The sequence below is a fragment of the Phaenicophaeus curvirostris genome, chromosome 7, assembly GCF_032191515.1.
Source record: "Phaenicophaeus curvirostris isolate KB17595 chromosome 7, BPBGC_Pcur_1.0, whole genome shotgun sequence".
In the NCBI taxonomy this organism is placed as follows: Eukaryota; Metazoa; Chordata; class Aves; order Cuculiformes; family Cuculidae; genus Phaenicophaeus; species Phaenicophaeus curvirostris.
In genome coordinates, this window is record NC_091398.1 from 23,623,303 (window position 1) to 23,648,793 (window position 25,491).

General features: G+C 37.8%; 1 protein-coding gene across 5 annotated transcripts in view; it reads left to right on the plus strand.

The window, feature by feature from the left end:
• Nucleotides 1-25,491, plus strand: part of KCNH7 (potassium voltage-gated channel subfamily H member 7) — a 233,314-nt gene that overhangs the window by 138,986 nt on the left and 68,837 nt on the right. Inside the window, exons 4-8 of one of the 5 annotated variants that reach the window (XM_069861215.1) lie at nt 4,672-4,704; nt 12,180-12,608; nt 16,649-16,669; nt 17,163-17,186; nt 19,894-20,108. In XM_069861215.1, coding sequence (XP_069717316.1) covers nt 4,672-4,704; nt 12,180-12,608; nt 16,649-16,669; nt 17,163-17,186; nt 19,894-20,108 — 722 coding nt within the window. The remainder of the gene's footprint in view (nt 1-4,671; nt 4,705-12,179; nt 12,609-16,648; nt 16,670-17,162; nt 17,187-19,893; nt 20,109-25,491) is intronic. The other 4 variants (XM_069861217.1, XM_069861216.1, XM_069861219.1 and 1 more) reach the window with 4 other exon arrangements.

The following is a 25,491-nucleotide window of genomic DNA, read 5'->3' on the forward strand; positions in this document are numbered from 1 at the left end:
TCTTTTTTCAAAGGCTCTAACAGAAAAGAGGAATTCCAATCTATTAAAGGGCTGAGGGATCTCTGAACAAATTAAAGATCTATGGAAGGAAACTGACATTTGCTAGGTTGAGCTCAGAGACTACACTTAGTTCTGGACAGGGAGAAAATTAAAAACTTACCACTTGAATACTGACAGATTTAAAACAGTGTTTGTAATCTCTTTGGCATAGGTATGCTCTCTTTTGTTACATACCATTATGATGGCTAATACAGCTAGCTTCTTATTCAGCACTGGGTTTGGCAGGTTATGATAATAATAGATTATAAAAAAAAACCAAAGAATACTATGTTGCCACGAATTTTATGATCACATTTAAGTATAAATAGAATTCTTTCTAATCTGGTGCTCAAGAGCTCCCATCTCATATGCAGCAAAAAGCTGAATAAGCAGTAATGTGAAAAGTGAAGATACTGGCTTCACAATAGCTGAACCTTTTGTTCCCTTTATCCTTCCTTGCAAGAATTTGTCATTAGATTTCCTGTCAGTCTGACAAGTTTTGGTATAATCTAATAACTAAATTTTGGAAAATCCTAGCATGTATCCTATCTGTAAAGAACTACTAAATCAGCAAACTTATTTTTCACTGTTTTCTGTTTGATGGCTCTTGCATTTTGCCACAATTCTGTCTTCCAATATAAGCCATTTCACCACTAAAACAAGCCTTTGGGGGGTGGGAAGCAAGAACATGTCATATCTTTTTGCTGAAATTGCTAATAAAATTTATGTAACACTATACCCGTCCCATCTTTATATTCTGAGGGGTGTGAAAATATCTTCTGTAAGCATTTATTCCATAACTGAGTAATGTCCTTTTCTCTAGTTCAGATGTAGTTTTACAAAGTAAGACTTACAGAAACTGATTTCTGCCATAGATATCCATTCCTCATTCAATTACTCTTTCTAAATTTTGTCACATTTCAGATGTACTTCTGTTTCTTTCTAATGTTTGCTTTTTGCATTTCCTTTTCTTAGATCATGTCGTTTTATGACATAAGCCCTACAAATGAATTTTACTTATACTGCAACAGTTCTCTGTCACATCTAATACTAATATTTCCTTGATTGTCACTACAAAGATAAACAATTATTGCCAAAAGTGTTGTTCATAAATTTTCATTAATCAAATAATTTTCCAAAGCTGTAAAAACTTTTCAACTCCAACTGAAATAATCCATAAATAATGGATGGTTTGCAGTTTTGGTAAAAGAGTACACCTTCCTGTTCAACTGCCTGTAAAAAAAAAAATGCTTTCTGCAGCTTTTGTACAATGAAGAAAATTAAGAAGAGATGTGATTTTTTACCAATTTAGCAAAAAACTCTGGGAATACTATTAAGTTATCATTTAAATTTGTCCGTTAGCAACAGTTGTTAAACAAAATAAGAATTCCTGTACAGTGTGTTGTACAGACTTTATTATAAAGTGTTAATCTACTGTAACTTTTGTATATGAACATGGCTTCTAAATCATCTGTTGAGGAAAGGGAACAGAACTCTCCAGTTTGATTCCCAAATCTTTCAAACATTTCAATCTGGCATGTTTGAGCACTCCACCAATTTGATGAGGACTTTTTACAGAAATTTACAGAACTAGTGGTATAAATTACTATTTGCTCCTAGCATGTGGTTCTGTTCTTCAAAGTGGTCAAATACTTTGTGCCTGTAAAGCTAGAGACTGCAAAATATCAAAATCTATCATGACACAGATTGAATACAGAGAGAATCAGTCTCCAGAAAGTCATAGATTTGAGCATACTGACTTTGATATGAATAATGTAACTATAATTTTTCTACTTAAAATAGACCATTTGTGGGATCACAATGGACATACATGCACAAGATGGAAAAAAAAAACCCTCTTGGAACTTTAATTCTGAGTTGTCTTCGTTGTCTGCCCAACCTAGAGCCTGTTGCTTTTTTACTGACCTAGAACCGCTTTTTCTAAAATTTACATCAATTCTGTCTAAAGCAAAACTCCTAGTAATATGTAGACTAAAATAGCTAAAGTCAAATGAGATATCTTTATCATAGGTTTCATTCATTTAACTTCAAAACATTTTGACTAGCTGGCAGTACTAACTTACGAGCTAATACTGATTCCCAAACACAATGTTCATTACCTCATGGGAGAAAGCCCAGAAAGCTATTTGAGTGATCATATAATTGCATTCTGCCAATAATTTCTTGGGTTTCTTCCTCTAAAGAAAATGAGATGATCTGTTACATATCCCATAAATGCATATGGGTTTTGTGTAAGGTTCAAATAAAATTAACAGGCTAATAATATTCTTCAAACAGCCAAAACCATAATCAGAAAACCTTTCAAGTAAGGAGATTCTTCAAGGTGCTTACACTTAATCACGTTTTGCTCTGTCCTCATCCTAGCAATGGAGTTATATCTCGGGAGTAAAGATCACTGCATTCACTGAAATTACAAATAAAACAAGCACAACTGAAACTCAAATCAGACTTTCCCTTTAAGCCGAAGAGTCAAGTAAAAAAAAGTTGGGGTTTTTTTCTCCTATAAGTAAGCATAGCAGTTTGGCAAGACAAGCATACATGTTTTTCTTTCTAAACATATCTGGAAAACAACATTTTCATTAAATATTTCATACCATTTTATGCATTCAATTTGCCACACAGAACATAGCATGTATAAGCAATAGTAACTCTCTGATTTTGCCCAAAATGTAATGAGAAGTTTGTCAGGGTCTTATTTGCATCTGCATCACTAGGAACAAATTCATTGTAAGTGCAGACTAGTGAAGAAAATTTTTTTCCAGGAGGACAAAGGTTTCCATCTAGCCAAAAGGCAGCATAGTTCTGACTACTCCAGTGTCAACACATATATTTGTCTCCAAGGTAAATTACAGTGAATGGTAGGTGAACTGAGATAGTGTTGACCTCTTAGCAAAGGAATATAGCCAAACAGCAAACAGTAAAAGACAGAAGGACCTTTGGCACTTTCACCTTCAGTGCTCCACTAATACCTAACTGCTCATCTAACAGAACAGTCATTAAGATAAATAAATTCTATTAGTCTTCTTTTACAGATATAGAAATATAAATAGGGTGGCTATATTTCTGTTTCCTCATGATGGTTAGTCTCAGGGCTCAGATTAGAAAGGAAGCCTCCCTAGATTCTAGCTGCTGTAACTAGCTGCTTGCATTACAGCCTTCCAGTTAGGATCTCAGAGCTATTGTGCTATATCTCATACAAGCATTCGGTAAATAAATAAATAAATAAATAAATAAATAAATAGGAATCTGTGCTTAAAGAGATTGCAAACCAAAAAGGAGGAATAACACAGCTTTCAGTAGCTTTAAGTGCTTGTGCGCACTGAACAGGAAAAGGAACACAAGCTGACAACACTCTGGCTATGCAGAGACTGCAGATTTTCCTTTTGCTATTTAAATAAATATATAGTAAGTACGAGAAATAAGTATGAAAAAATTCTTGGATTGAACTAGATCCAGGAGGTATCTCCCAGTCCTATATTTTTAATAATTTTTAACAGGTGGTTTCTATGAGGTAACTTGAAGACTAGGATAATGATTTTGCAAAGTCATCCTACATTATTATACATACCCTCAGGAACATATAAAGGCAGAGAGTTTTGCATCGTTCTCTGATGGAAGAGAAAGACATATATATCTATTATTCATAACAAGAACTAGCACAGACAACTTACATCTGTGCATTTGTTAAACTGAATCTCAGATTTTAACCTTGAAGAGAAAGAAATCAAAACTATCAGCATATCTCAAGCTGAGGTGAAAAGGACTCTGCTAGGTGGCAGAAAAAAATATTTAAATTAATTTGAGAAGCTTTCAGATGGACACTGGTCATAAGGAATATGCTTTTTTACTGATATTATTCATCATGGTGTAGACATTATCTTAAGGTAAGCAAACAAATTAGATCTATAGATAAAAATAAAGGGGTTACTACCACTTTGTCTTATTTCTTAGACAGAAAACGCTGTCATTATTACTTGCCTATATTAAGGAGTGTAGCACCCAGACAAGTTGGGCATTTTGAAGACCTAAAAGCAATGGGCAAAGACACGTTGTGTGATTTCTTCCCATGAAGGCATGATGTAAATGAGTTCTATTAGAAACATGAAACTTCTCGAAGGCCATACTCTGAGCAAATGTCAGGGAATAATGTCTACCCTTCCTAAGAAGATTCTGAATTCTTCAACTTTTCAATAAGTTTCTTCCGAACAAAATTAACATTTCCTAGCAAAGAGATGATCACTAAAAAATTAGAAGAGGTTCCATTTAATGAGAAATAGCACATTAGTATGGATATACCTGCTTAGATTTTCTGTCTGAAATATTAGCCAACTTTAAAACTTTGTAACTAGAAACATATATAGATCTATGTGACAAACTCAGTAATTATCAAAGTACTGCTTAACAGAATAGCTCTTCAATTTTCCAAATAAAAAGGCAATGTACTTTTACAACAGCTCTTCTGCAGATTACATAAATTATATGTGAATTCTAGCTACCTGAATTTACTTCTAAAATGTGTGAAAATTTGATATTCTACCTTAATAGTCTGTTTATTTTCTGAACCTGTTTCTTTTTAAGATAAAGCTTAAATCTAGTTTAATTGTATTTCAGATGGTAACAACCTTTCAAGTGGCTCTTCTTCAGGTAAATCTATCATCTAAAATTCTATCTACCTAAGTCCTTTTATTGCTTTATTCTGGTTCTGTTATTTCAAGATCTCATTACATTTAATACAATTCTAGAAGAGTGGAAGTCAAAATATGGCTCTTGTTCCCACTGCCTGAATACTTATTTCTGCAAAACTATAGATATAACAGCTAAACTATTAAATTTAGTGTAATTATGTGACAGATAAAATCCAAATGTAGTATACTTTTCAGCTCATTATCACTTGAAAGTTCTTGTACGCAGAGCATAAAAATTTTCAACTGATATTTGAGACAAAACACACTGTGGAATTTGGTAGTGGTATAAAAAAGTCATTGTTAAAAAATAAAGAGAACATGTAAAGGCTTCCTGTCTCAGACAAAAGCAATAATTTTTATTCTATGAAGTCTGGTAACCAAGGCGATGAAGGGTTGAGGATTTCTCGAGAACTTGTTTTAATACACGGAATGAATTCCTCCTTCTAGCTACCAAAAATCTCACCATATTCTCAGAATGACAGAAAAACATTGTGCTGATGAATTCTTTGCATATGTTTGATGTGATGTTTGGTATTTTGTTTCATTGTAGTTATTTCATTTTTTCTTCTTTTCCATTTTAATTATGTCTCATAAAAGTGCAAAAAGTAACATGTCTTTCTGAGAGAAAGACATTATCTCCTATAATCTTAATATAATTAATCAGATCTAATAAAATGACATCTCTATCAACAAATGGGAAGAAAACCAGACAGGTAAATGTCCAGTTTCATATTAATATTCAAGGATATAACCTTTTCAGGGAGACTCTGAGAACGTTAAATTCACCAGTCAACAACACACAGCAGAGCATTACATGTAGCCAATGACTTCACTCTCTTCGTTGCATGTTTTGACAGGCTAACTCAGAGGCCTGTGTGCAGACAGAAGGATCAGGAGCCATATTACTCTCTTAACCCTTCTCCAGAGTAGTTTCCAGGAGAAATACAGCCTGAATTAAAATGTGTCTTCACCAGCACAGAGATAAAACAGCTTTCCTTAAAAAGGAACATAAAGAAGATCACTGTTACTAACAATGATAGAACTCAAGCACAACCTTAAATATTAGAGAAAATTAAAAAAAGAACTGAAGTACCAAAGCTAGAGTAGATCAAAACAGAAGATAAAAAGGATGTGTGCATGCAGTATGCGGGAATTATAAATTTAAGCTTCTAAAGTTAATAATTGGATATGCCTTCCTTTTCCTGCCTAAAAAGAAATTAGGATTATTTAATGAGCAGAGCAAGAAAAAGATCCACTTATGTATGCTTCTTTACATCTGGTGGAAAAGAACTGAATAAAAACATAATTGGCTCTTGCTGTAATTCTCTGTCCTAAGGCTTGCTGAGCCCAGAGAAGAAATAAGGCAGCATCACATGCCTCGGTCTTTGCATAGAGTATACTCAAGGATTTACTGCTAATTTAGACCAGCAATATTTAGGGATTCAATTTCTCAAAATCAATTGTTTCTTTCAGCTTGTTGCATGAGTTGTTATATGTTATTTCCAGGACTTTGAGAAGCATTTCACTAATAGCCTGTGTCCGTATTTCTGATAATCTAGAGCCTGAAAATTCCTTAGCAGTAGGCATTCAGTTATCCGAAAATCTTTCAGCAGTGATCTTGCTCGTGGTCTTTTTGTGAAAGTAGTTCTGGTCATTGTTTGGGGAATACAAAAGTATTGTTGAAATAACCGATGCTCTGGAGGGCAGTCTGAAGCCTGTCCAGAGGAGGGCAATGAAGCTGGTGAAGGGTCCTGAGAACAAGTCTTATGAGGAACAGCTGAGCGAACTGGGATTTTTTATCCTGGAGGAGGCTCAGGGGAGACCTTATTGCTCTCTACAATTACCTGAAAGTAGCAAGGCAGATGCCAATCTCTTCTTCTAAGTAACAAGTGATAGGATGGGAGGAAATGGCCTCAAGTTGTGCCAGGGGAGGTTTAGAGTAGACATCAGAAAAGATTTTTTTTACTGGAAGAGTGGTGAAGCATTGGAACAGGCTGCCCAGGGAGGTGGAGGAGTCTCCTTCCCTGGAGGTGTTCAAAAAATGTGTAGACGTGGCACTGTGACATGGTTTAGTAAGCATCCTGGTGTTGGGCTGACAGTTGGACTGGATGAACTTAGAGATCTTTTCCAACCTTCAAGATACTATGACTCTATAACTGACCTACCTTACTTGCCCTTGTCAAAGAAATCTCTTTTCATTTAGAACAGGTTACTAGATGTGGATGTTGTATTCTTTGATCTTATTTAGTGAAAAAGTAACATGTTTCGTTTTATAGACAAACCACTGTGATAAAACTACCACAGTTAAGAGCTGGTGATGGAATATGGGTAGCTAATAGTTTGGTTTAGCTCTCAGCCTAGGAAAGGTGGTACATCGTACTAGGAAACTGTTCTAACAGTATCTTCACTCTTGTAATTTATCTTGTGGAAACTTTTTGTGCATTTGAGCTCTTTTGCTTTGATTTTGGAAAGTCAAAACCTAGAGAAGGTTAAGAGTCTAATAGACTAAATACAGCTCCTGGCTAGGTAGCCTGAGACCAGCTACCACTTCTTTTTCCATTGGTTGACTTATCTTGACTGGTTTCTGGATAACTAATTCCCTGCATTGACATGAAAGTAACAACACTCTTAGAGATGCAATAAAACCTGGCTGAGCAATTCCTTGAGGAGCTATCATGACCTCCCAGCTGCTGTCTCTTAAGGCTACCCTTCTGCAGGAAACCCACGTGCATTGGCAGAGGCTAAACAGACTTTGGGACAGCAGGTAACATCCATCAGTAATTCTGAAAACATTAAAGAAATTATAGTGAAAGTAAAGATCTCAGTAGTAGGCGTTTCTCTGACTTTGCCATTGTGCCTAGTATGTAAGTATACATTTTCCTCACTAGAAGTCTGAGGAGTATCTTCACTGCAGCAAGGCAACATTCAAGCCAGATACGATTTCCCAGCCTTCTTACAGAAGGGTGGCACAGAATAGATAGGGGAATTACTTGTCACACAAGTGTATTGGGTTACTAAAATAAAAATACCCATATTCTGATATGTTCTTGCTGAAGCACCCCATTTTCAAAATGAAATTTATATTTATGGGCAGGATATTTGATCATAACTTTTAATAAGGACTCTTTTGAACCAATTTTCATTCTTCTTCCCACCCCCCCCCCGCCCCCTACCTCAAAATGATGGCATTTGGTGTTTAAGAATGGAAATTTTCCATTAATGATAACATTCCCTATTTCAACACTTATAGAAAAGCAGGGCTATTAATTTTTCTTATCAAGATAGCTTTTTCCCTACACTTTTTTTCTCAATACTATTAATCTGAACATTTTATTTCCATGAATTCTAAATATCTTCACCTTTGATCTCCAAAAATATGAGACAGAATTTAAAAAGGCTCTCATAAAGCAAGAAAAGTCTATTTGAGTTGGGACTTTGGAGATAACTGCTTCTGCCAACAGTTTAGAAGTGTCCTTTCTTATCTTTAGTATATTTTTGGACTGATTTCTACTGTTTAGAAATTCTAAGGGTTAGCTTAGATGACACAGAGAATAAATACAACCAACAGATTAACTCATTTGCAATAACTTATTCAGTGAAGCAAGGAGGTAGAATGTAAGCCTGGAATTCTGACTCAGATTCAACTGCGTTCCTCAATTGCTCTTAGCGAGCCAGAATTATACAAACCTCTGACTCAGCATTAAGAAGAATTTGGCAACCTGTTCTTCAACTTAAGTAAAGCATAAGGCTTTTAATGTAGCGTTATTTGTACATTTGTGGTAAATAGCTAGTAGCATCTCAAAAATGTTTTAGTATTGTAAGCCACAATAAATCTGCTCTGATATCATACCTACACAAATCATGGGGTGTCCACTTTCAAAGAAAAGATTTTACCCCATACAGTGTGCTATGAAAGTTTCCACTGACCTTTCTAGTCTTTACTGGGACAGCAGGCCTGGTCCATGTATTTTGCGTCATGGTAAATTGTATTATTAGTGTGCTGAGCAAGGAATTGTAATGTAAATTAGACAAAGTCTGAATGGGCCTCCTGACAGCTTTAGCAGCGGGTACTGCAGGAGACAGCTCAATATCGGACACATCATATAGCTCATTGTCTATATATTGAAGAAGAAAAAACAATAGTCCTCCTCTAAAGAATATTCAAATTAAAAAGCAGGGACTATGAATTTTAACTTTGAGAGTATTTATTGCAGTTTATAGAAGAATAGCAAAAAGCTATTCATTTAAGTTTTCTATTTCATGCCCAAGAGTCTCATCAAGAAGCAAAATTCTCACTGAGTATTCTTTCCAGCTGAACTGCAGTTAGACAGCTAAATCAGTAATGCAGTGTAACATGGTCATATTAACTTGGTGAAGCAGAAAAGACCATCTGCACCACCATGAATATGACTAAAATAGAGTGCCAGCAAAAAGCCTTTAACAGTATCTAATGCCAAAAAATCTTATGAATGGTATTTTTAAGAAGTTTGATATAATTGATGGATAAAAGAATTATAGTTGTTGTTTCACTTTTGATTAAATATGATTTCAAAATTGATTTATAAACTGATTTATAACTCAATTCTATGTGCATTTAAAAACAAAAAATATTTTTTATGAACTTCACTTATTTCAACTGTAAGCAATTTGTTCAAGTATACTTAGGAACTTAGAAGAAATATACAAGTTCCACGTTGTACTCTGCTGAATATCACTGGGCAGACTGAAAATTGGCACGTTTGGCTGCTGTTTAAAACAAACATGTATGACTCCAGTGTTATGTAATAGTTTTCTGTCAACTATGCTGTTGTGTGCACATATGCACTAGAGTAATAGACTAAATGCTAAATAACTGGAATTCAACAAGCTTTTCCAGAAATTGTTAAGGAAAAAAAGAAACAGGAAAATTGTTACATGGATGTATATTTTAAAGTAGGGCAAAAAGGATGGGAATAAATGTCAGATTTTAAACACTGAGATGCTATCAGTAGAGTCTCACAAGTTCTTTCTTATATAATACATTTTCATTATTTGGATAAAAAAGTTACAAACAGCGAGGTGAGAATGTTTGCAGATGCCAAAAAATAATTCAGAATATGATGTGAGGTTTACAGATATATCCTATGATACCGAGGGGCCAAGTGATTAAGCAGCGAATGAAGTTTTTTACAGACATAATAATAGAAGCTTAATTATCTGTCACCAATCAAGAAAGAAATCTCTCAGCTGTTGTGAAAATATCTTAAATTAGCACAGGCTAGGAAGATAACTGAAAAAGGCAAATAAATATTAGGAATTATAAGGAAAGGAGCTAAGATCCAAACAAAAAGCTGTTATGTCACTGCATTGATCCTTGAGTCGGAGAGTAACTCAGACCACTGTCAGAAATGATTACATTAGAAATGAAAAGGAAATGAGAAGAGTGAGAAGGATAATCAGAGGTACACAATACAGTTATACTAGCCCGCTTCAGCCTGGAAAACAGGTATATAAAGAGGAATGCAACAGATGTATGACAAGCTATAAACGTTATCGAGACTATAAAAAGTGTGTAATTATTAGCTATTTTCGTATCGTAAGAACTAGCTCACTTCCCAAGGCAACAGGTTTATAGCAGGCAATGGGTAGTACTTTTTTCACAAAGGTATGTTAAAGTTATGGAACTGTTAATTATAGGATGCTTTGCAGATCAAAGTACAACTCTGTTTCAAAAGCACTGAGATAAACTCATGGCAAATACATACACCAAACGTGCATTTTGTGGTTTGAACACAATCTCTGGCTCAGAAATTTTCTGAACTGTAGATAGACAGAAACTGAGTAAATTTATCAGGAGAAATAACACAGTATAGTAGTTCTTAAACTCCTTCTCCATGTATTCACTGCCATAAAATATTGGCCTGTGCTGACATATGGTATAGCAACTTTAGCTCTTATACAGATTTTCCTTTAAGAAGGACAGGGCACTCTCACTTTCATTCATTTAGAATTCAAAATAAATTCAATACTAAACATATAGGACACTGATTTTAAAATATTAAATTATTAAGCCATGCCATCAGTTGCTCTATACTTACTTACTCATGGGCATTGGCATCAATGAGACTATTCCAGTATGCGATGATAAATTTCAGTGCTAAATTTTAGTGATTGCTATTGATTCACTGTGGAAAACACTCATGTAGCAAAGTGATGAGTGACAAGAAGCTACTAGATGAGTCAGATCGTTCCTGCAATGGCATCTGCTCATTTCACTGATTTCAATTATTTCATTTTTCACAGAAAGGGTCATTGGGCACTGGAACAGGCTACCCAGGGAGGTGGTTGATTCACCTTCCCTGGAGGTGTTTAAGGCACGGGTGGATGAGGTGCTGAGGGGCATGGTTTAGTGTTTGATAGGAATGGTTGGACTCAATGATCCAGTGGGTCTCTTCCAACCTGTTTATTCTATGATTCTATGATTTTGTTAATTTTTTTAGCATTTCTTTTTCTAAACTGTTTACTATGCTTTCTGTACATCAGAAGTCCCTGTGCCTCCATCTGTGAGTTGCATAACACAATACTTCAAAATATTTGCGATCTGTGCTTGGTTTTTTTTAGAGGCACAGTCTGTAGGTTTTTCAGTTCTCCTTCTATATTTTCTTTATTTGCACCATATTTTACACATTCTCTCAGCTACTGATATTTCTCGACACAAAGTTGTTAGTTTCTCCACACTCAAAATAACCTACGCTGCCATTCAATATACCAAGCCCAACTAAGCCCATGGCCATGCACAAGAGAATTGTATTGTATAGGTGCAACTCAGGCTTGAGAGCTGTGTCACTGTCTTATCTCCTGTGTGTTCCTTTACTTTTTATGTTAAACTCATACAAAATAAGCATTTCATTTAACCCTAACTGTTAATATTGGAAAGGATTGTGACAAAACTGATACACAATTTTCTTTCTTGAAGGATTAGTACTGCTATCTTCCTGGTTACCTTGTGGCCAATAAATCAATAAATCAGCATTATACATTTAAGCATGTGGAATTCAACTAATAATAGAATCCGCAAATGCCTCTTTAAGGATAACAGCTGCTAAGCAAAGTAGTTTGACGTTTTCTAGCTCTCTTTTATAGATGCATAGATATTTAATTTAGAAAGGATCATCAGAACAGATAACTTTATCTCTTTTCAAACAGACTGTAGAATCAGTGCTGAGCTCAATTCTGAGCTCAATAACGTAGATCTGACTGAAATGTGAAATCCTTTAACACCATAACAAACTTAGAAATATAAAATATTTCTGTATTTACCCATTCCATTGCTAATTTATTAAAGTAGGTTAATTACTTATAGCTATTATTATGCACTCTATGTGAAAAAAGCAGTTTTTCATGACAAGAAACTAATTTGTAATATTTTCCTTTTTTGTATCTATTTACATGTAGGCAGACTTTTTGGGTTCCGGTTACCTGGATTGAGACTTTTAACATACAGAAAGCAGTCCTTACCGCAGGAAGACCCTGATGCAGTTATAATCGACTCATCTAAGCACAGCGATGACTCAGTGGCTATGAAGCACTTTAAATCACCCACAAAAGAAAGCTGTAGTCCTTCAGAAGTGGATGATACAAAAGCACTGATTCAACCCAGTAAATGTTCGCCTTTGGTTAATATATCAGGACCTCTTGACCATTCATCACCTAAAGACCAATGGGATAGACTTTACCCTGATATGATACAGACAAGCAATCCAATAACCCATTCCAGATCAAAGGAAAGCATTTGTAGTATACGGAGAGCATCTTCAGTACATGACATAGAAGGCTTTACAATCCATCCCAAGAACATTTTTAGGGACCGTCACGCAAGCGAAGGTATGGTTAAAACTCAGTCAGTATTCCCTGGTATACTAAGAAAGTAACTATGGCAATTTTTCATAGTAATTACCATCTCTTTGTAAACAAAACTAAATATAATCAACTGTACATATACAAAGGCACTAAATACTACTTTTCATGTATAAGCAAATCAATGAAATTGTGGAGTTGCTTTTAGAGTAGCAAAATCAGGCCCAGCATTCCTAAAGCAAATATTAGTATTTGGGGGAGGGGGTGGGAATCAGGTGATCAAGTTAAAAATCACTTGCACAGTTCTGTCCCATACTTAAATATATTAGATCATCTCTGACTGTATGAAATGCTACTTCAGAGACTGATCAGCTCATTTTTCTTAAATGTGTAGTTTGTACATTGTATATTCACCAATCCAACATTGAGACATGTTTTTTTCTCACAGTGGAGAAAATATCTTCAGCAACTCCTTTGAAATACTTTGTGTAATGTTTAGTGAAATAGTGAAATGGTGGAGTGCTTAGTGTAAAATTCATGTAAGTGTGATTTTTTCCTTTGTGTTAGCATAATCTTGCAACCAGCAACAATTACAAAGATGTTTTCTCTGTCTTTTCTACTGCCTCTCTTAATTACACACAGTTGTGGAGTGTGGTTCATGATTTCTTGTTGGAGGCAGGGACATTGAGAAACTTAGTTAACAGCTTAGCAATCAGACGCTTGAAAGCACATTTGAAACTGCCTTTTGCAATGCCACATATACAGTATTTTTGGAGCTACTGATGATCTAATGAATTCGATTGCATACTTATTGTTCAAACCAGATGACAAGGAATGTATGTGAAATATTTAAATACTAAAACATGTCAAGAAAGAGTGTGCACAGATTCATTAACTAGCAAAAAGATGAATATTCATTTTCAGTTATTGCCTATTTTTCTTCTATTCATTGACAAGTATAAAATTCCTTTAATTTCTCCTGCCTTTCAGAAGGTTCACATTGGGGCTCTTTGTTTCTGTACATATCATAAGCTATAAATCTGAATACTCCTCTGTCACCCATATTAACTCCTAGAATAATAGAACTAATTATTCCTTCCATTTTCTCTTCCTGCATTAAATATCATGGGTAAATACTTCTTTTCTCTGTTTTTTTTTTTTATTTTGACTTTTTCAATTCAAATGAAACTGATAATTCAATTAAATCCATCCTAAATGATGCCATTTTGCTGTATTTCCTGTTCATATTCAAGCCAAGATTTCAAGATCAGGACATGGAGGCAAAAATTTCCAAGACTGAACCTTGGCATGTCTTTTGAACCATTGCATAGCCTTTGATTTCATTTCAGCTTCCCTAGATATTTAAGCTTATCTTTTAAATACAATACATTTAAAGATAGCTGTTTCATCATTTTCTATTTTCAGAACTTACTCTTATACTTCCCAGCTGGCTATTCTTCATGTATTTATATGATGAAAATGTGTAAAAAACTGAATGTAAGTTTCTTTGTATGTCGGTACAAAGCTCATGCAGAAATCACCACATAATTTAATACTTGCTGTGTGGAGAATCAAAAATTTCTAGTTCTATTTCACTGAACAATATTTTCCAAATGTTAATTACTAAGGAAAATAAATTTTTCTTCAAGGAGTTAATAATCCATTTGAATTCCTATGGTCTTTCATGTGATGTGATCATTTACAGTGTAAGGTGATAGAACACTGCCACTCTGATTTCACTCTGCATAAGCTACAAAACAGTATAGAAACTGGCCTTAAGTTTAGGTCATACATACACATTCTAAAAAAGTACAGTGGAACAGCGGATGGCTCTCAGAATTGCATTAGAATTAGTAACCATTCTTGATGCCATCTGCTTCCAAGCGTATTAGAATTTGGCACCTTATGCTGAAAATATGTTTACATTTAGCTAGCAAGTCCTGCTTGCCTTACACAACAGTGAGCCATAACACCCTATTGTTGCTATAAAATTATCTATGCAAGTTAAGCAATCAGGTTTCAGACTAAATCATCTCACAGATTCTGAGCAGAAGCTGTAGATATGGTACTGGAGAATGTAAACCCCTAGTAAAAATGAAGTACAATAAATAAAAGTAAGCTACGGTCCCAAGGAGCTAAGTTATGGGGCCTTTGTTGTATTACCAAAGGAAGGATAAGGTTTAGTATATTTTCTATACCATTTTTGTTTATTGATTCTAATAATTCTGGATTTTCCTGAATCTGCTGAAAACTACTACTTTGAAAATGCAAGACAGTATTCAGATTTACCTTTTTTCACCTCTCTCAGTTCAAATAAAATTAATTGACTCAGCATAACAGAATTCTGAGACAAGAACAGCATTACTTAGCTCAATACTAACTACAGTAATTCACCCGCTGTCGAATTTATTTTTGAGAGATAACACAATTGAGAATATATATTATTTAAAGTACAAAATTAATTTATATAGCCTAGTTGCCTATCACTTTGAAATTATCCTAGCTGTGGCCATTATATTCTGAAAGGTATTAAAGCAAAAATGGCGATATAGGATTCTAAAATCATTTGAGTGAACTCAATTGAACTCCATTCTAAATTTGCCTATTTGACAGCAAAAGCAGCAGGGCAGGAACTGTGTGTTCTACCCACTGCCCAAGCTCCAGCCAAGCCCTTTTCACCTGAAATGCAGGCAATCCAGATTTTGCAGGCAGATACAGGTTCACAGGGAGCCTTGAGTAATTTTATTGTGTTAAGAAAGTGACCTCCGTAACATCCCTGCAATCCTCTAAAAAAACCAGCCGGTTTGTGAGGCTAACTTAGAGTTCAAAAACTGTATTACTGCTACAGACACACTGAAAGAAGATAAACACTCTCCCTGTTCCAGAGGGCCCAGCTCAACGCCCCGTGCCCCCAGTCCTTGGGAAGCTGAGGAACAGCCAGAGAGGCAGGAGGTGTGACGTGATGCCGCAGCCAAGGCCCAACATCCCCCTCGATTCTGCTCACAGGAGAAGACCCCAGCATTTCTCTGGAGATGAGCTGGGGCAGGGACAGGGCTGCTGCTGGAGCAGGCTGAGGCACAGCCATCTCAGCCTTTGGGGACGCCTGTCAGCGGGGGACAAACGTAGGCGAATGTCAGCTTGAGCCCAATGCACCATTGAATGTGGTCAACTGGCCCCAGTGGCCGGCGTGTGCGCAGGGGCAGGGCTGCATCCCACCCCAGGCCCCTTGCTCCCTGCCAGTCCCAAGCCCTTGCCCAGCCTCACGCCCGGCCTCCCAGCTGCCGCTGCCAGGCGGGGGCACCATGCAGAGAGAGGGCAGCCTGCAGGTCGTGTTGCACACTCGTGAGCAGAACTGGCATGTACCTACCCACCTGTGCACCTTCTTTAATGTAACAGTTAATAGTAACAACAAAAAACAATAATATTCCCCCCAAAAGACGTTTTATTTCATTAGAGGATTTAGGGCTGGGTGTGCCTGTGAGGACAGTGAGCTTCGCCACTGTTAGCTTGCAGAAAGCTTTAAAATATAATCTTTTGCTTCAGTGTTTCTCCAATATTTACTCAGAAAGGTACTGCTCAGCTTGCTGCCATGGTGAAAACTTTTCCTCCTGTGAGCCCTGGGCAGGCGCGGGGCCTGGGGGTCTGCGCAGGGCAGCCCATGCAGCCCCACAGCCCACACAGCCAGCCTGGGCCACCCACAGCTGTAGATGCATCAGCCTCATTTAATTATCTGTGACTAATTATCACTTCATGGGTTAGCACTCTTGACCTCTAGCCTGGTGCCGAACTTGTGGAGAAACAATTTCATCATGTTACTATTAAGGCAAGTTAAATAGAGCCAGTCCTACTGCCTCCTGATCAACTCCAGTTTTATAGATTATCCTTTGATTGTCAAAGAGACTTCATCTTGACTAGAAGTCTACATAATATAACCAAGGAGGTGCAAAAATATTTCCATTCAAAACACATACATATTTTGAAGCAATGTATGTTTGGCTTTTTCTGATGTAGATTTTAGTTGTCTTTTTTTCTCTCTTTTTCTTCACTTTTATTGTGCTGAAAACCAGACAATGGTCGCAATGTCAAAGGTAAAGTATACATCTAGATTGTACTTTCCAGTGTTTCAAACAGCCACACTTTTTAGCATGTTACTTTGCCTGCTGTATGAAATGTTCAAATGCAACATTCTCATGCTGACCTCTTGAGGGCCAGGTGCATTACTTTAAACTGTATTTGTTAAACACGTAGTTATTCCCTTAACTATTGTCTGAAAGCACTAAATCCCAATCCCTGGAAAAAGTGAAGGCATAGTTGAATGGTCATTTCGCTTGATTATCTATTAATTTGAAAAAGGAAGGGACGGGAGTAGAACATACCATAGTTATTTAACTCCATGCTGTTGTCCTTAAGCAGGTAAAATATCTATTGAAGCTAACAGAAGTTTTACCTGTGAAAGGATGTATAATCAGGTGGGGCCACTAACAAACAAACTATTGTTATAAGATGCTTAGTTTTCCGTTAACTATCTCAAAAAAATTGGAAGTATCTTCACTTATTCCTCTTTTGTCTCCTTAAAAATAGTTTCACGTTCCTGGATGGCAGGGGGTATGGTTTCAAGCTTCCTGTAGTATTGAAATGTACATGCATGAACTTCATTGCCAATTTCATGTCTAAATAATACTTAGTGCAGTTACAAAATTGTTTCTATTCACCAGCACTGAGCTACATCTTCTAGAGGCAATTTGAACATAATTCTTAAGTGATGTCTTCCTTTTCTAGAAAACGATTACTAACATGTTCAGTTTAACTGCAATATTTGTAGCTATGTCTTAAAACTGGTTTGTGACTTCATGCATGATGCAAGAAGTGTGTGTATCTGGTAAAGTCTTCTCTTTAAACTGCATGCAGTGCATGATGTATGTTCTGTAAAGTGATTCATGGACTATGAAATCATTGCATTTGCTTCATGTGTATGTTGGCAAGATCTTGGAGGAAAAAATGCAGTCAGTGTAGTGTAAAACAACTTCTATAAATGTATTGGCTGCTGGTGAAAGATGACGGATTGGCAACTCAGGAGGGTGAAATCATTTCTCAGTGCGTTGTGTAAGCAGGGACAATGAAATCCCACCATAAAACTAGTGAGACCAAACTTAACCTTAAAGAGTGTCCTTTGTATGGTAGGCAGAAGCACGTCATTCTCCCTGCTTATTCAGTTCTTGCCTGCTCTGCTGAAACTGTCAATCAGGGTGCCAATTAGCGTCAATTGTGATTATGACCCTCTTTTTATGCTTCCTGCAATGAGAGTATAGCAAAGGTTCACTAGCTGTCAAATAGCTCAGTTGCTGCCAACCTGGGCTGTACTTAAGCTAGTAGTACCTTTCATTTAATTACCATTATCGATGAGGTACATTTATACTTTTCACTGCTTTCTAAAGCAAAAGAAGTTGGATAGAAAGCAACATTTTATTCCCATGTACAATTAACTTAAGTCTAATATTACATGCTAGGACATAAGTCTTAGGTAGAAACTAATTCCCTTTGGAATAGAAGCAATATAAGATTTAAATCCCAGAAAGCAACACTTCAATGCAATTGAAGCATCTATAAAGTTACTGTTTAAAAAATAAAATTACCTACTTCTGACTTAGGATTTGCCTAAGCTCCCTTAGTTTCCTCTTACCTTAGGTATGAAGAATCTTATTCATCTGACAAACGGCTCTAATTTGATTCCCCATTCATGTCTAAGACTACTCAATATTCAAAAACTATTATTGCTAAAGCTCTATAGGAAAGTAGAGCTGAAAAACTGCAGTCTGACTATACATATACAGCACACACCAGACATTAACCACTTCACTCAATTATGACGAGATTTTGAGCCCTAATTTATTTTGAAGACCACTTTTAATATACTCATGCGGATGATGTGAAGGACAGATTCAGGTCCTAGTTGGGCCAAAAGGTGTTCAAGCACAATATTCCAATTCCTTGGTAGTTTCCTCAGAACCAAGCAATTTAGCATTCCTTGTGGAAGAAAGTTAGTGCTTTCTTCCTTTTTCCAGTGAAGCTGTTCCACAAATATACTAGATTCATTGAGCTTAAGGAGAAAAACAAGGACTGATTTTGTATAGTTTAGTGATGAGAGCACTCATCCAGAAATCTTCATTTGTTTTGCGTCAAATGATCATTGGTCAAAATGCAGCAAGTCTTGAGAACAGAACCACAGTCCTGTTCTCTCCTAGGGGAAGCACCCAAACTTTTAGTCTAGATCATCATCCCTTGTCATCTTTAATTCCTTTCTGCACAGTGGCACAAATTAAAATGGCGTAGTAAACGATTTCTATCTCTGGCCCAGAGTAATGTATAATTACCATTAATTTAGGAGGTAGAAAGCATGTATATAGATACTTTTAAGCTAAGAAAGCAGATTGAGAGTCTGATTCTTCAAAGCCAGGTGTGAGGGAAGACTAGCCCTCACACCTCACTAAAGAATTTATTAAAATAAAAAAAGGAGGAAGAAGAAATCAATGTTTCCTGAAGCATTTCTGCACAGCTGTCTCCAGGACGGTGGAGGCTTTGAATTTCACTTATTCACACATTGCATTATTATCTTATATTTAAGCATATATTAAATGCTCCCTTTATATTCTACACAACCATCCCTACTATTTTCAATATTTTATTGGTAATGAAAATTGAACAAATATATTGTTTGAGTTTGTGATACTTCTGAAAGAAAGGCTATTAGGACGATGTTAGGTTAATATTTCCACTGATTAAGTATGGAGTTACTTGATGAGTCAATAGGGGTAGAGCAGGATCCTACTCAATTTTCCAGTTTACCAAGAGCCAGTTTTGAATTAACTATCATGTAAGCATGAGCAGCAGTAGAGATGAGATAATAGAGCCTTTGCTCAGTCCAAACAGTGTTATATAATCACGTGTCCTATATCTGATTTTAGAAACAAATGAAAATATAGTCTTTATATTCAGCCAGAATTACTACGGAGCATACCAGCATACCCAATAACATGAAAACAAGTAAGGATGGATGCATTATGTACTTCAGAATGCATTGAGTTTATAACAAATATTGGGGGCTATAGGTAAAGGAATTGTCATATTTACAACACTAAATTTGATTCTCATTAGCAATAGAGTTATTTATTAAAGGTAGATATTGTTTACTCTTAACATGTAGAGTAGTGAAAAATAGTTTTTAACTACACTATTAACCTATCCCACTTAAACATTAATGGTAACTTATTTCTCTGCATTTGTCAAATACTAAATATTTGTTCTGATTTTTCAGGGCCTTTTAATCATATCAAGTCAAGTCTGCTGGGATCCACATCGGATTCAAATCTCAACAAATACAGTACAATCAACAAAATTCCACAGCTCACACTGAACTTTTCAGATATCAAAGGTGACAAAAAATCTTCATCTCCTCCTTCTTCGGAGAAAGCAATTATTGCACCTAAGGTGAAAGACCGAACGCACAATGTAACAGAGAAGGTTACCCAGGTAAGGTAATATCCTTTATTTTAGTTCCTTTTCAGTGTTGTGGAGCCAATTATCAGTGTATTCAATAGGCTGTTACTCTTTTCATAAACAATTTGTATATCTCCAGGATAATTTCAAAGATCTAAGCCATTACTGACGTTACCTCTAATTCAGCTGTAGATGAGGTAGTTTCCAACATTAAATGATACTGCAAGCAAACAAAACTTTTCAGGTCTATTTTGCAATGGAAAAAAAAAACAGTAGCATGCATCAAATGCCCCAAAAAAGTCCACTAATTTCTGTGATTACAGTCTGTCAAAAATGTTAGTTTCATTCTTTTTTCTTTACCTCAGCTTTATGACTTGCTGATTAGTTCACAGAATCACAGAATCACAGAATAACCAGGTTGGAAGAGACCCACCGGATCATTGAGTCCAACCGTTCCTATCAAACACTAAACCATGCCCCTCAGCACCTCATCCACCCGTGCCTTAAACACCTCCAGGGATGGTGACTCAACCACCTCCCTGGGCAGCCTGTTCCAGTGCCCAATGACCCTTTCTGTAAAGAATTTTTTCCTAACGTCTAGCCTAAACCTCCCCTGGCAGAGCTTGAGGCCATTCCCTCTTGTCCTGTCCCCTGTCACTTGGAAGAAGAGGCCAGCACCCTCCTCTCTACAACCTCCTTTCAGGTAGTTGTAGAGTGCAATGAGGTCTCCCCTCAGCCTCCTCTTCTCCAGGCTAAACAACCCCAGCTCTGTCAGCCGCTCCTCATAAGGCCTGTTCTCCAGCCCCTTCACCAGCTTTGTTGCTCTTCTCTGGACTCGTTCCAGAGCCTCAACATCCTTCTTATGGTGAGGGGCCCAGAACTGAACACAGGATTCGAGGAGCGGTCTCACCAGTGCTGAGTACAGAGGGAGAATAACCTCCCTGGACTTGCTGGTCACGCCGTTTCTGATACAAGCCAAGATGCCATTGGCCTTCTTGGCCACCTGGGCACACTGCTGGCTCATGTTCAGTCGCTGTCAACCAACGCCCCCAGGTCCCTCTCCTCCAGGCAGCTTTCTAGACAGACTTCTCCTAGTCTGTAGCACTGCACAGGGTTGTTGTGCCCCAAGTGCAGGACCTGGCATTTGGCCTTGTTAAATCTCATGCCATTGGACTCAGCCCAGCAGTCCAGCCTGTTCAGATCCCTTTGCAGAGCCTCCCTGCCCTCCAGCAGATCGACACTTCCACCCAGCTTAGTGTCGTCTGCAAACTTGCTAAGGGTGCACTCGATGCCTTCATCCAGGTCATTGATGAAGACATTGAACAGGGCTGGACCCAGCACTGAGCCCTGGGGAACCCCACTTGTCACTGGCCTCCAGCTGGATTTCACACCATTTCCCACCACTCTCTGGGCCCGGCCGTCCAACCAGTTTTCCACCCAGGAGAGTGTGCGCCTGTCCAGCCCAGAGGCTGACAGTTTCTCAAGCAGAACGCTGTGAGAAACTGTCAAAGGCTTTGCTGATGTCCAGGAAGACCATATCCACAGCCTTTCCCTCATCCAGCAGCCGAGTCACTTTGTCATAGAAGGCGATCAGGTTAGTCTGGCAAGACCTGCCTTTTGTGAGCCCATGTTGACTGGGCCTGATCACCCGGTTCTCCTGCATGTGCTACTGGTATAGCTATAGCATTGTGCCACTGGTATAGCTATTGTAGTTATGTCTTGTAATTTCTGCCCCAGAATTTCTGTTTTTCATAATACTCTTTCCTGTGGTTATCTTCTCCATATGTGTCCATCAAAAAGGCTGTCAAAATGAAAAGCAGATACTTTTGGAATGGATGTGATGATGTATTCTGTCACACTTGAGAATTAGGCATACAATTAAAACAAAACTGAAAACATTTCAAGGCAGCATATTTCTTCACTCTAAGTCAGGGACAGTGCCCTCTGAAGGCAGCAGAAATTTTCAGCTAAATTCAGTGTCAGTATTACATTTGTAGTGTAACATCATAAGGAGATTAGCAAGGACAGACAAGCAATGTGCAACATACTGAACAAAGTATTGAGACATGACAGTATCCCAAATAACTTTTATGGTCTTAGTGAGCAGAGGGAAGGCCCTTAAATGCCATTCCACTGACTGAAAGAAGTTAGATGTGCTTTGCATTAGAATGCATACAGACATTCCATAAGGAAGATCTTGCCAAAAGTAGCTTTTGACTTACTGCTGACCTGCCTTCCACAGACCAGACTGCTTATTGTCTACATTGGTACTATGCCAGATATTTTCCATGCTCCTACTCCTTTGAATGGATATAAAAAGGAAGGTATTGTACACCCTCCTAAAGAAACAGAGATAAAAGTTCTATCAGTTCTATCTTGAGGTCAGTTAGTGCCTAAAAAGTAATTGGATTTTTATCTTTCATATATTTTGTCTTCGATAGCTGACTTGAATCTGCAACCATTGTACTTTCTTCCCTAGTCAGTTGTGAAAGATTTAATCTCTTCTGGATCCATTTTGATATGTTTTAAATTATTCATAGTAGTTATACATAGAAATCTTTTCACAGATAGTAAGGCAAAAACTCAAGTAACATTATAAAGACTAATTTCTGTAAGTTATGTAAGCATAAGTCAAGCTTGACTGGGTTTTTTTTAAAATTCTGACTGGCTAATTAGTGCCCAAGTGCTATGTTTCTATGTACTAATGACACCCATGGGGGACAGATTTTTTTTTTAAAAAAGCTATGTTTATTCTCCAAACAACTTAGATTAGAAGTAGCTTAGAACAGCTAAACTTTCCAGGAACATTGATAGCAACTAAATTTAAAACTAAATTTTAAATGCTCTATAAAATCTTTACACGTCACAAAAGACTTCCAATTTAATTTGACATTGCTTTCTGTCCTTTTCTAGAACTGTGTCAACCAATGTATAATATATGTAGCAAACTTTGATAATATTCATCATAAATGGAAAGAAATCCCCACAGCTGTTCCTTTCTCTCTTATGATATTCAGTTAACAATGCTTTTAGTTGCTGCTGCAGTCTGAACTCTAGAATTAGGTACAGGGAGAAACTCCAAGGAGGGAATGACCTATAAGACTCATTGAAAGAGTTTTAAACTAGATTTAAAGGGGAAAGGATTCAGGTTTGCTGGTGATAAACCTGGGAGTGGCACATCAATGTTTGAGGGACGATGTGCTGGTGAGGTCCTTCAGTCTGCTGTCTCTATGGAGGCAGGAAATGGATATCCATGTGGCAGCAAAGACCCAGTGATTATTCATGTATTAGAAATCATGAAAGAACCTGAGAATGGTCACGTAGGAATTAGATCTTCTCCCCCTTAAAAGGTGGAGTCATCATTAGCCCAATTGAAGTGAAGCAGCACAGACAACGGGAGGAGCTGGAAGCCACTGTGTAGCAGGAAAACTATTATATAGTTGCCATCACAGGAATATGATTGGATGAGTTGGAGTGCTGCAATGGATGGCTATAAACACTTCAGGAAGGATTGGCAAGGAAGGATATGTGGTGGGGTAGTCCTGTATGTTAAGGAGTGGTTTGATTATCTAGAGCTTAGTGACAGTGATGATAGGGTTGAATGTTTATTAGTAAGAACAAAGGGGAAGGCCAAGAAGGCAGATATCATGACGGGAGTCTGTTACAGACCACCCAACCAGGATGAGGAGGCAGATGAAATAGTCATTAAGCAGCTGAGAGAAGTCTCACAATTGCTAACCCTTGTTCTCATGGGGAACTTAAGCCTACCAGCTGTCTGCTGGAAATACAATACAGTTTAGGATGGTTCTCGAGTGTGAGGAACATAACTTCCTGACACAGCTGGTGACTGAGCCAACTAGGGAAGGCGCTCCACTAGACCTGATTTCATGAGCAGAGAAGGAATTGTGGGTGATGTGGTGGTTGGAGGCCAGCTTGGGCATAGCAATCACAAAATGCTAGAGTATTTGATTCTTAGAGAAGTGAAGGGGGGATGGCGCTAGAACCATCACCTTCGACTTCTGTAGGGCTGACTTTGGCCTGTTTAGGGGACTGGTTGACAGAGTTCCTTGCAGGGCAGTCCTGAAGGACAAAGGAGTCCAGAAAGACTGGACATGCTTCAAGAAGGAAATCTTACAGGATACAGGAACAGGCCATCCCCATGTACTGAAAGACAAGCCGGAGGGGAAGAAGACTGTCCTGGCTGAACAGAGGGGTTTGGCTGAAACTCAGAAAAGAAAAGAGAGTTTATGACTTCTGGAAGAAGGGACAGGCAACTCAGGAGGACTACAAGGATGTTGTGAGGTTACGCAGGGAGAAAACAGGAAGGGCCAAAGCCCAGCTAGAACTTAATCTGGCTACTGCCATAGAAGACAATAAAAAATGTTATTATAAACACCTTAGTAGCAAAAGAAGGGCTAAGGAGAATCTCCATCCTTTATTGGATGGAGCAGGGGAAATAGTGACAAAGGATGAGGAGAAGGATGAGATACGTAATGCTTTCTTTGCCTCAGTCCTTAATGGTAAAACCAGTTGTTCCCTGAGTGCCCAGCACCCCTGAGCTGAAAGACAGGGATGGAGAGCAGAGTGGGTACCCCATAATCCAAGAGGAAATGGTTAGCAACCTCCTACACCACTTAGAAACACAGAAGTCTGTGGGACTGGATGGGATCCACCCAAGGGTACTGAGGTAGCCGTCAGAAATGCTTACCAAGCCACTTTCCATCATTTATCAGCAGTCCTGGCTAACAGAGAAGATCCCAGTTGACTGGAGGTTGGCACTCATCTACACTCATCTACAAGAAAGGCTGGAAGGAGGATCCAGGTCAGCCTGACACTGGTACTGGGGAAGGTTATGGAATAGATCATCCTGAGTGCCATTATGTGGCACATAGAGGACAACCAGGTGATCAGGCCCAGTTAGTATGTGTTTATGAAAGGTGGGGGTCCTCCTTGACTAACCTGATCTCCTTCTAGAACATGACCAGATTAGCAGATGAGGGAAAGGCTGTGAATGTTGTCTACCTTTGGTCAATAGCCAGCTGAATATAAGCCAACAGTGTGCCTGGGTGGCCAAGAAAGCCAATAGCATCCTGGCTTGTATCAGAAATCATGTGGCCAGCAGAATTAGGGAAGGGATCATCCCACTCTACTAGGCACTGCTAAGACCACACCCTGAATACTGTGTTCAATTTGGGGCCCCTAAGTACAGAAAAGACATTGAGGTGCTTCAGTATATCCAGAGAAGGGCAACAAAGCTGGTGAGGGGGGCTGGAGAACAAGTCTTACCAGGAGCAGCTGAGGGAACTGGAGTTGTTCAGTCTGGAGAAAAGAAAGCCAAGGGGAGACCTTATCACTCCCTACAACTACCTGAAAGAAGGTTGTAGTTAGGTGGGTGCTGCTCTCTTCTCCTAAGTAA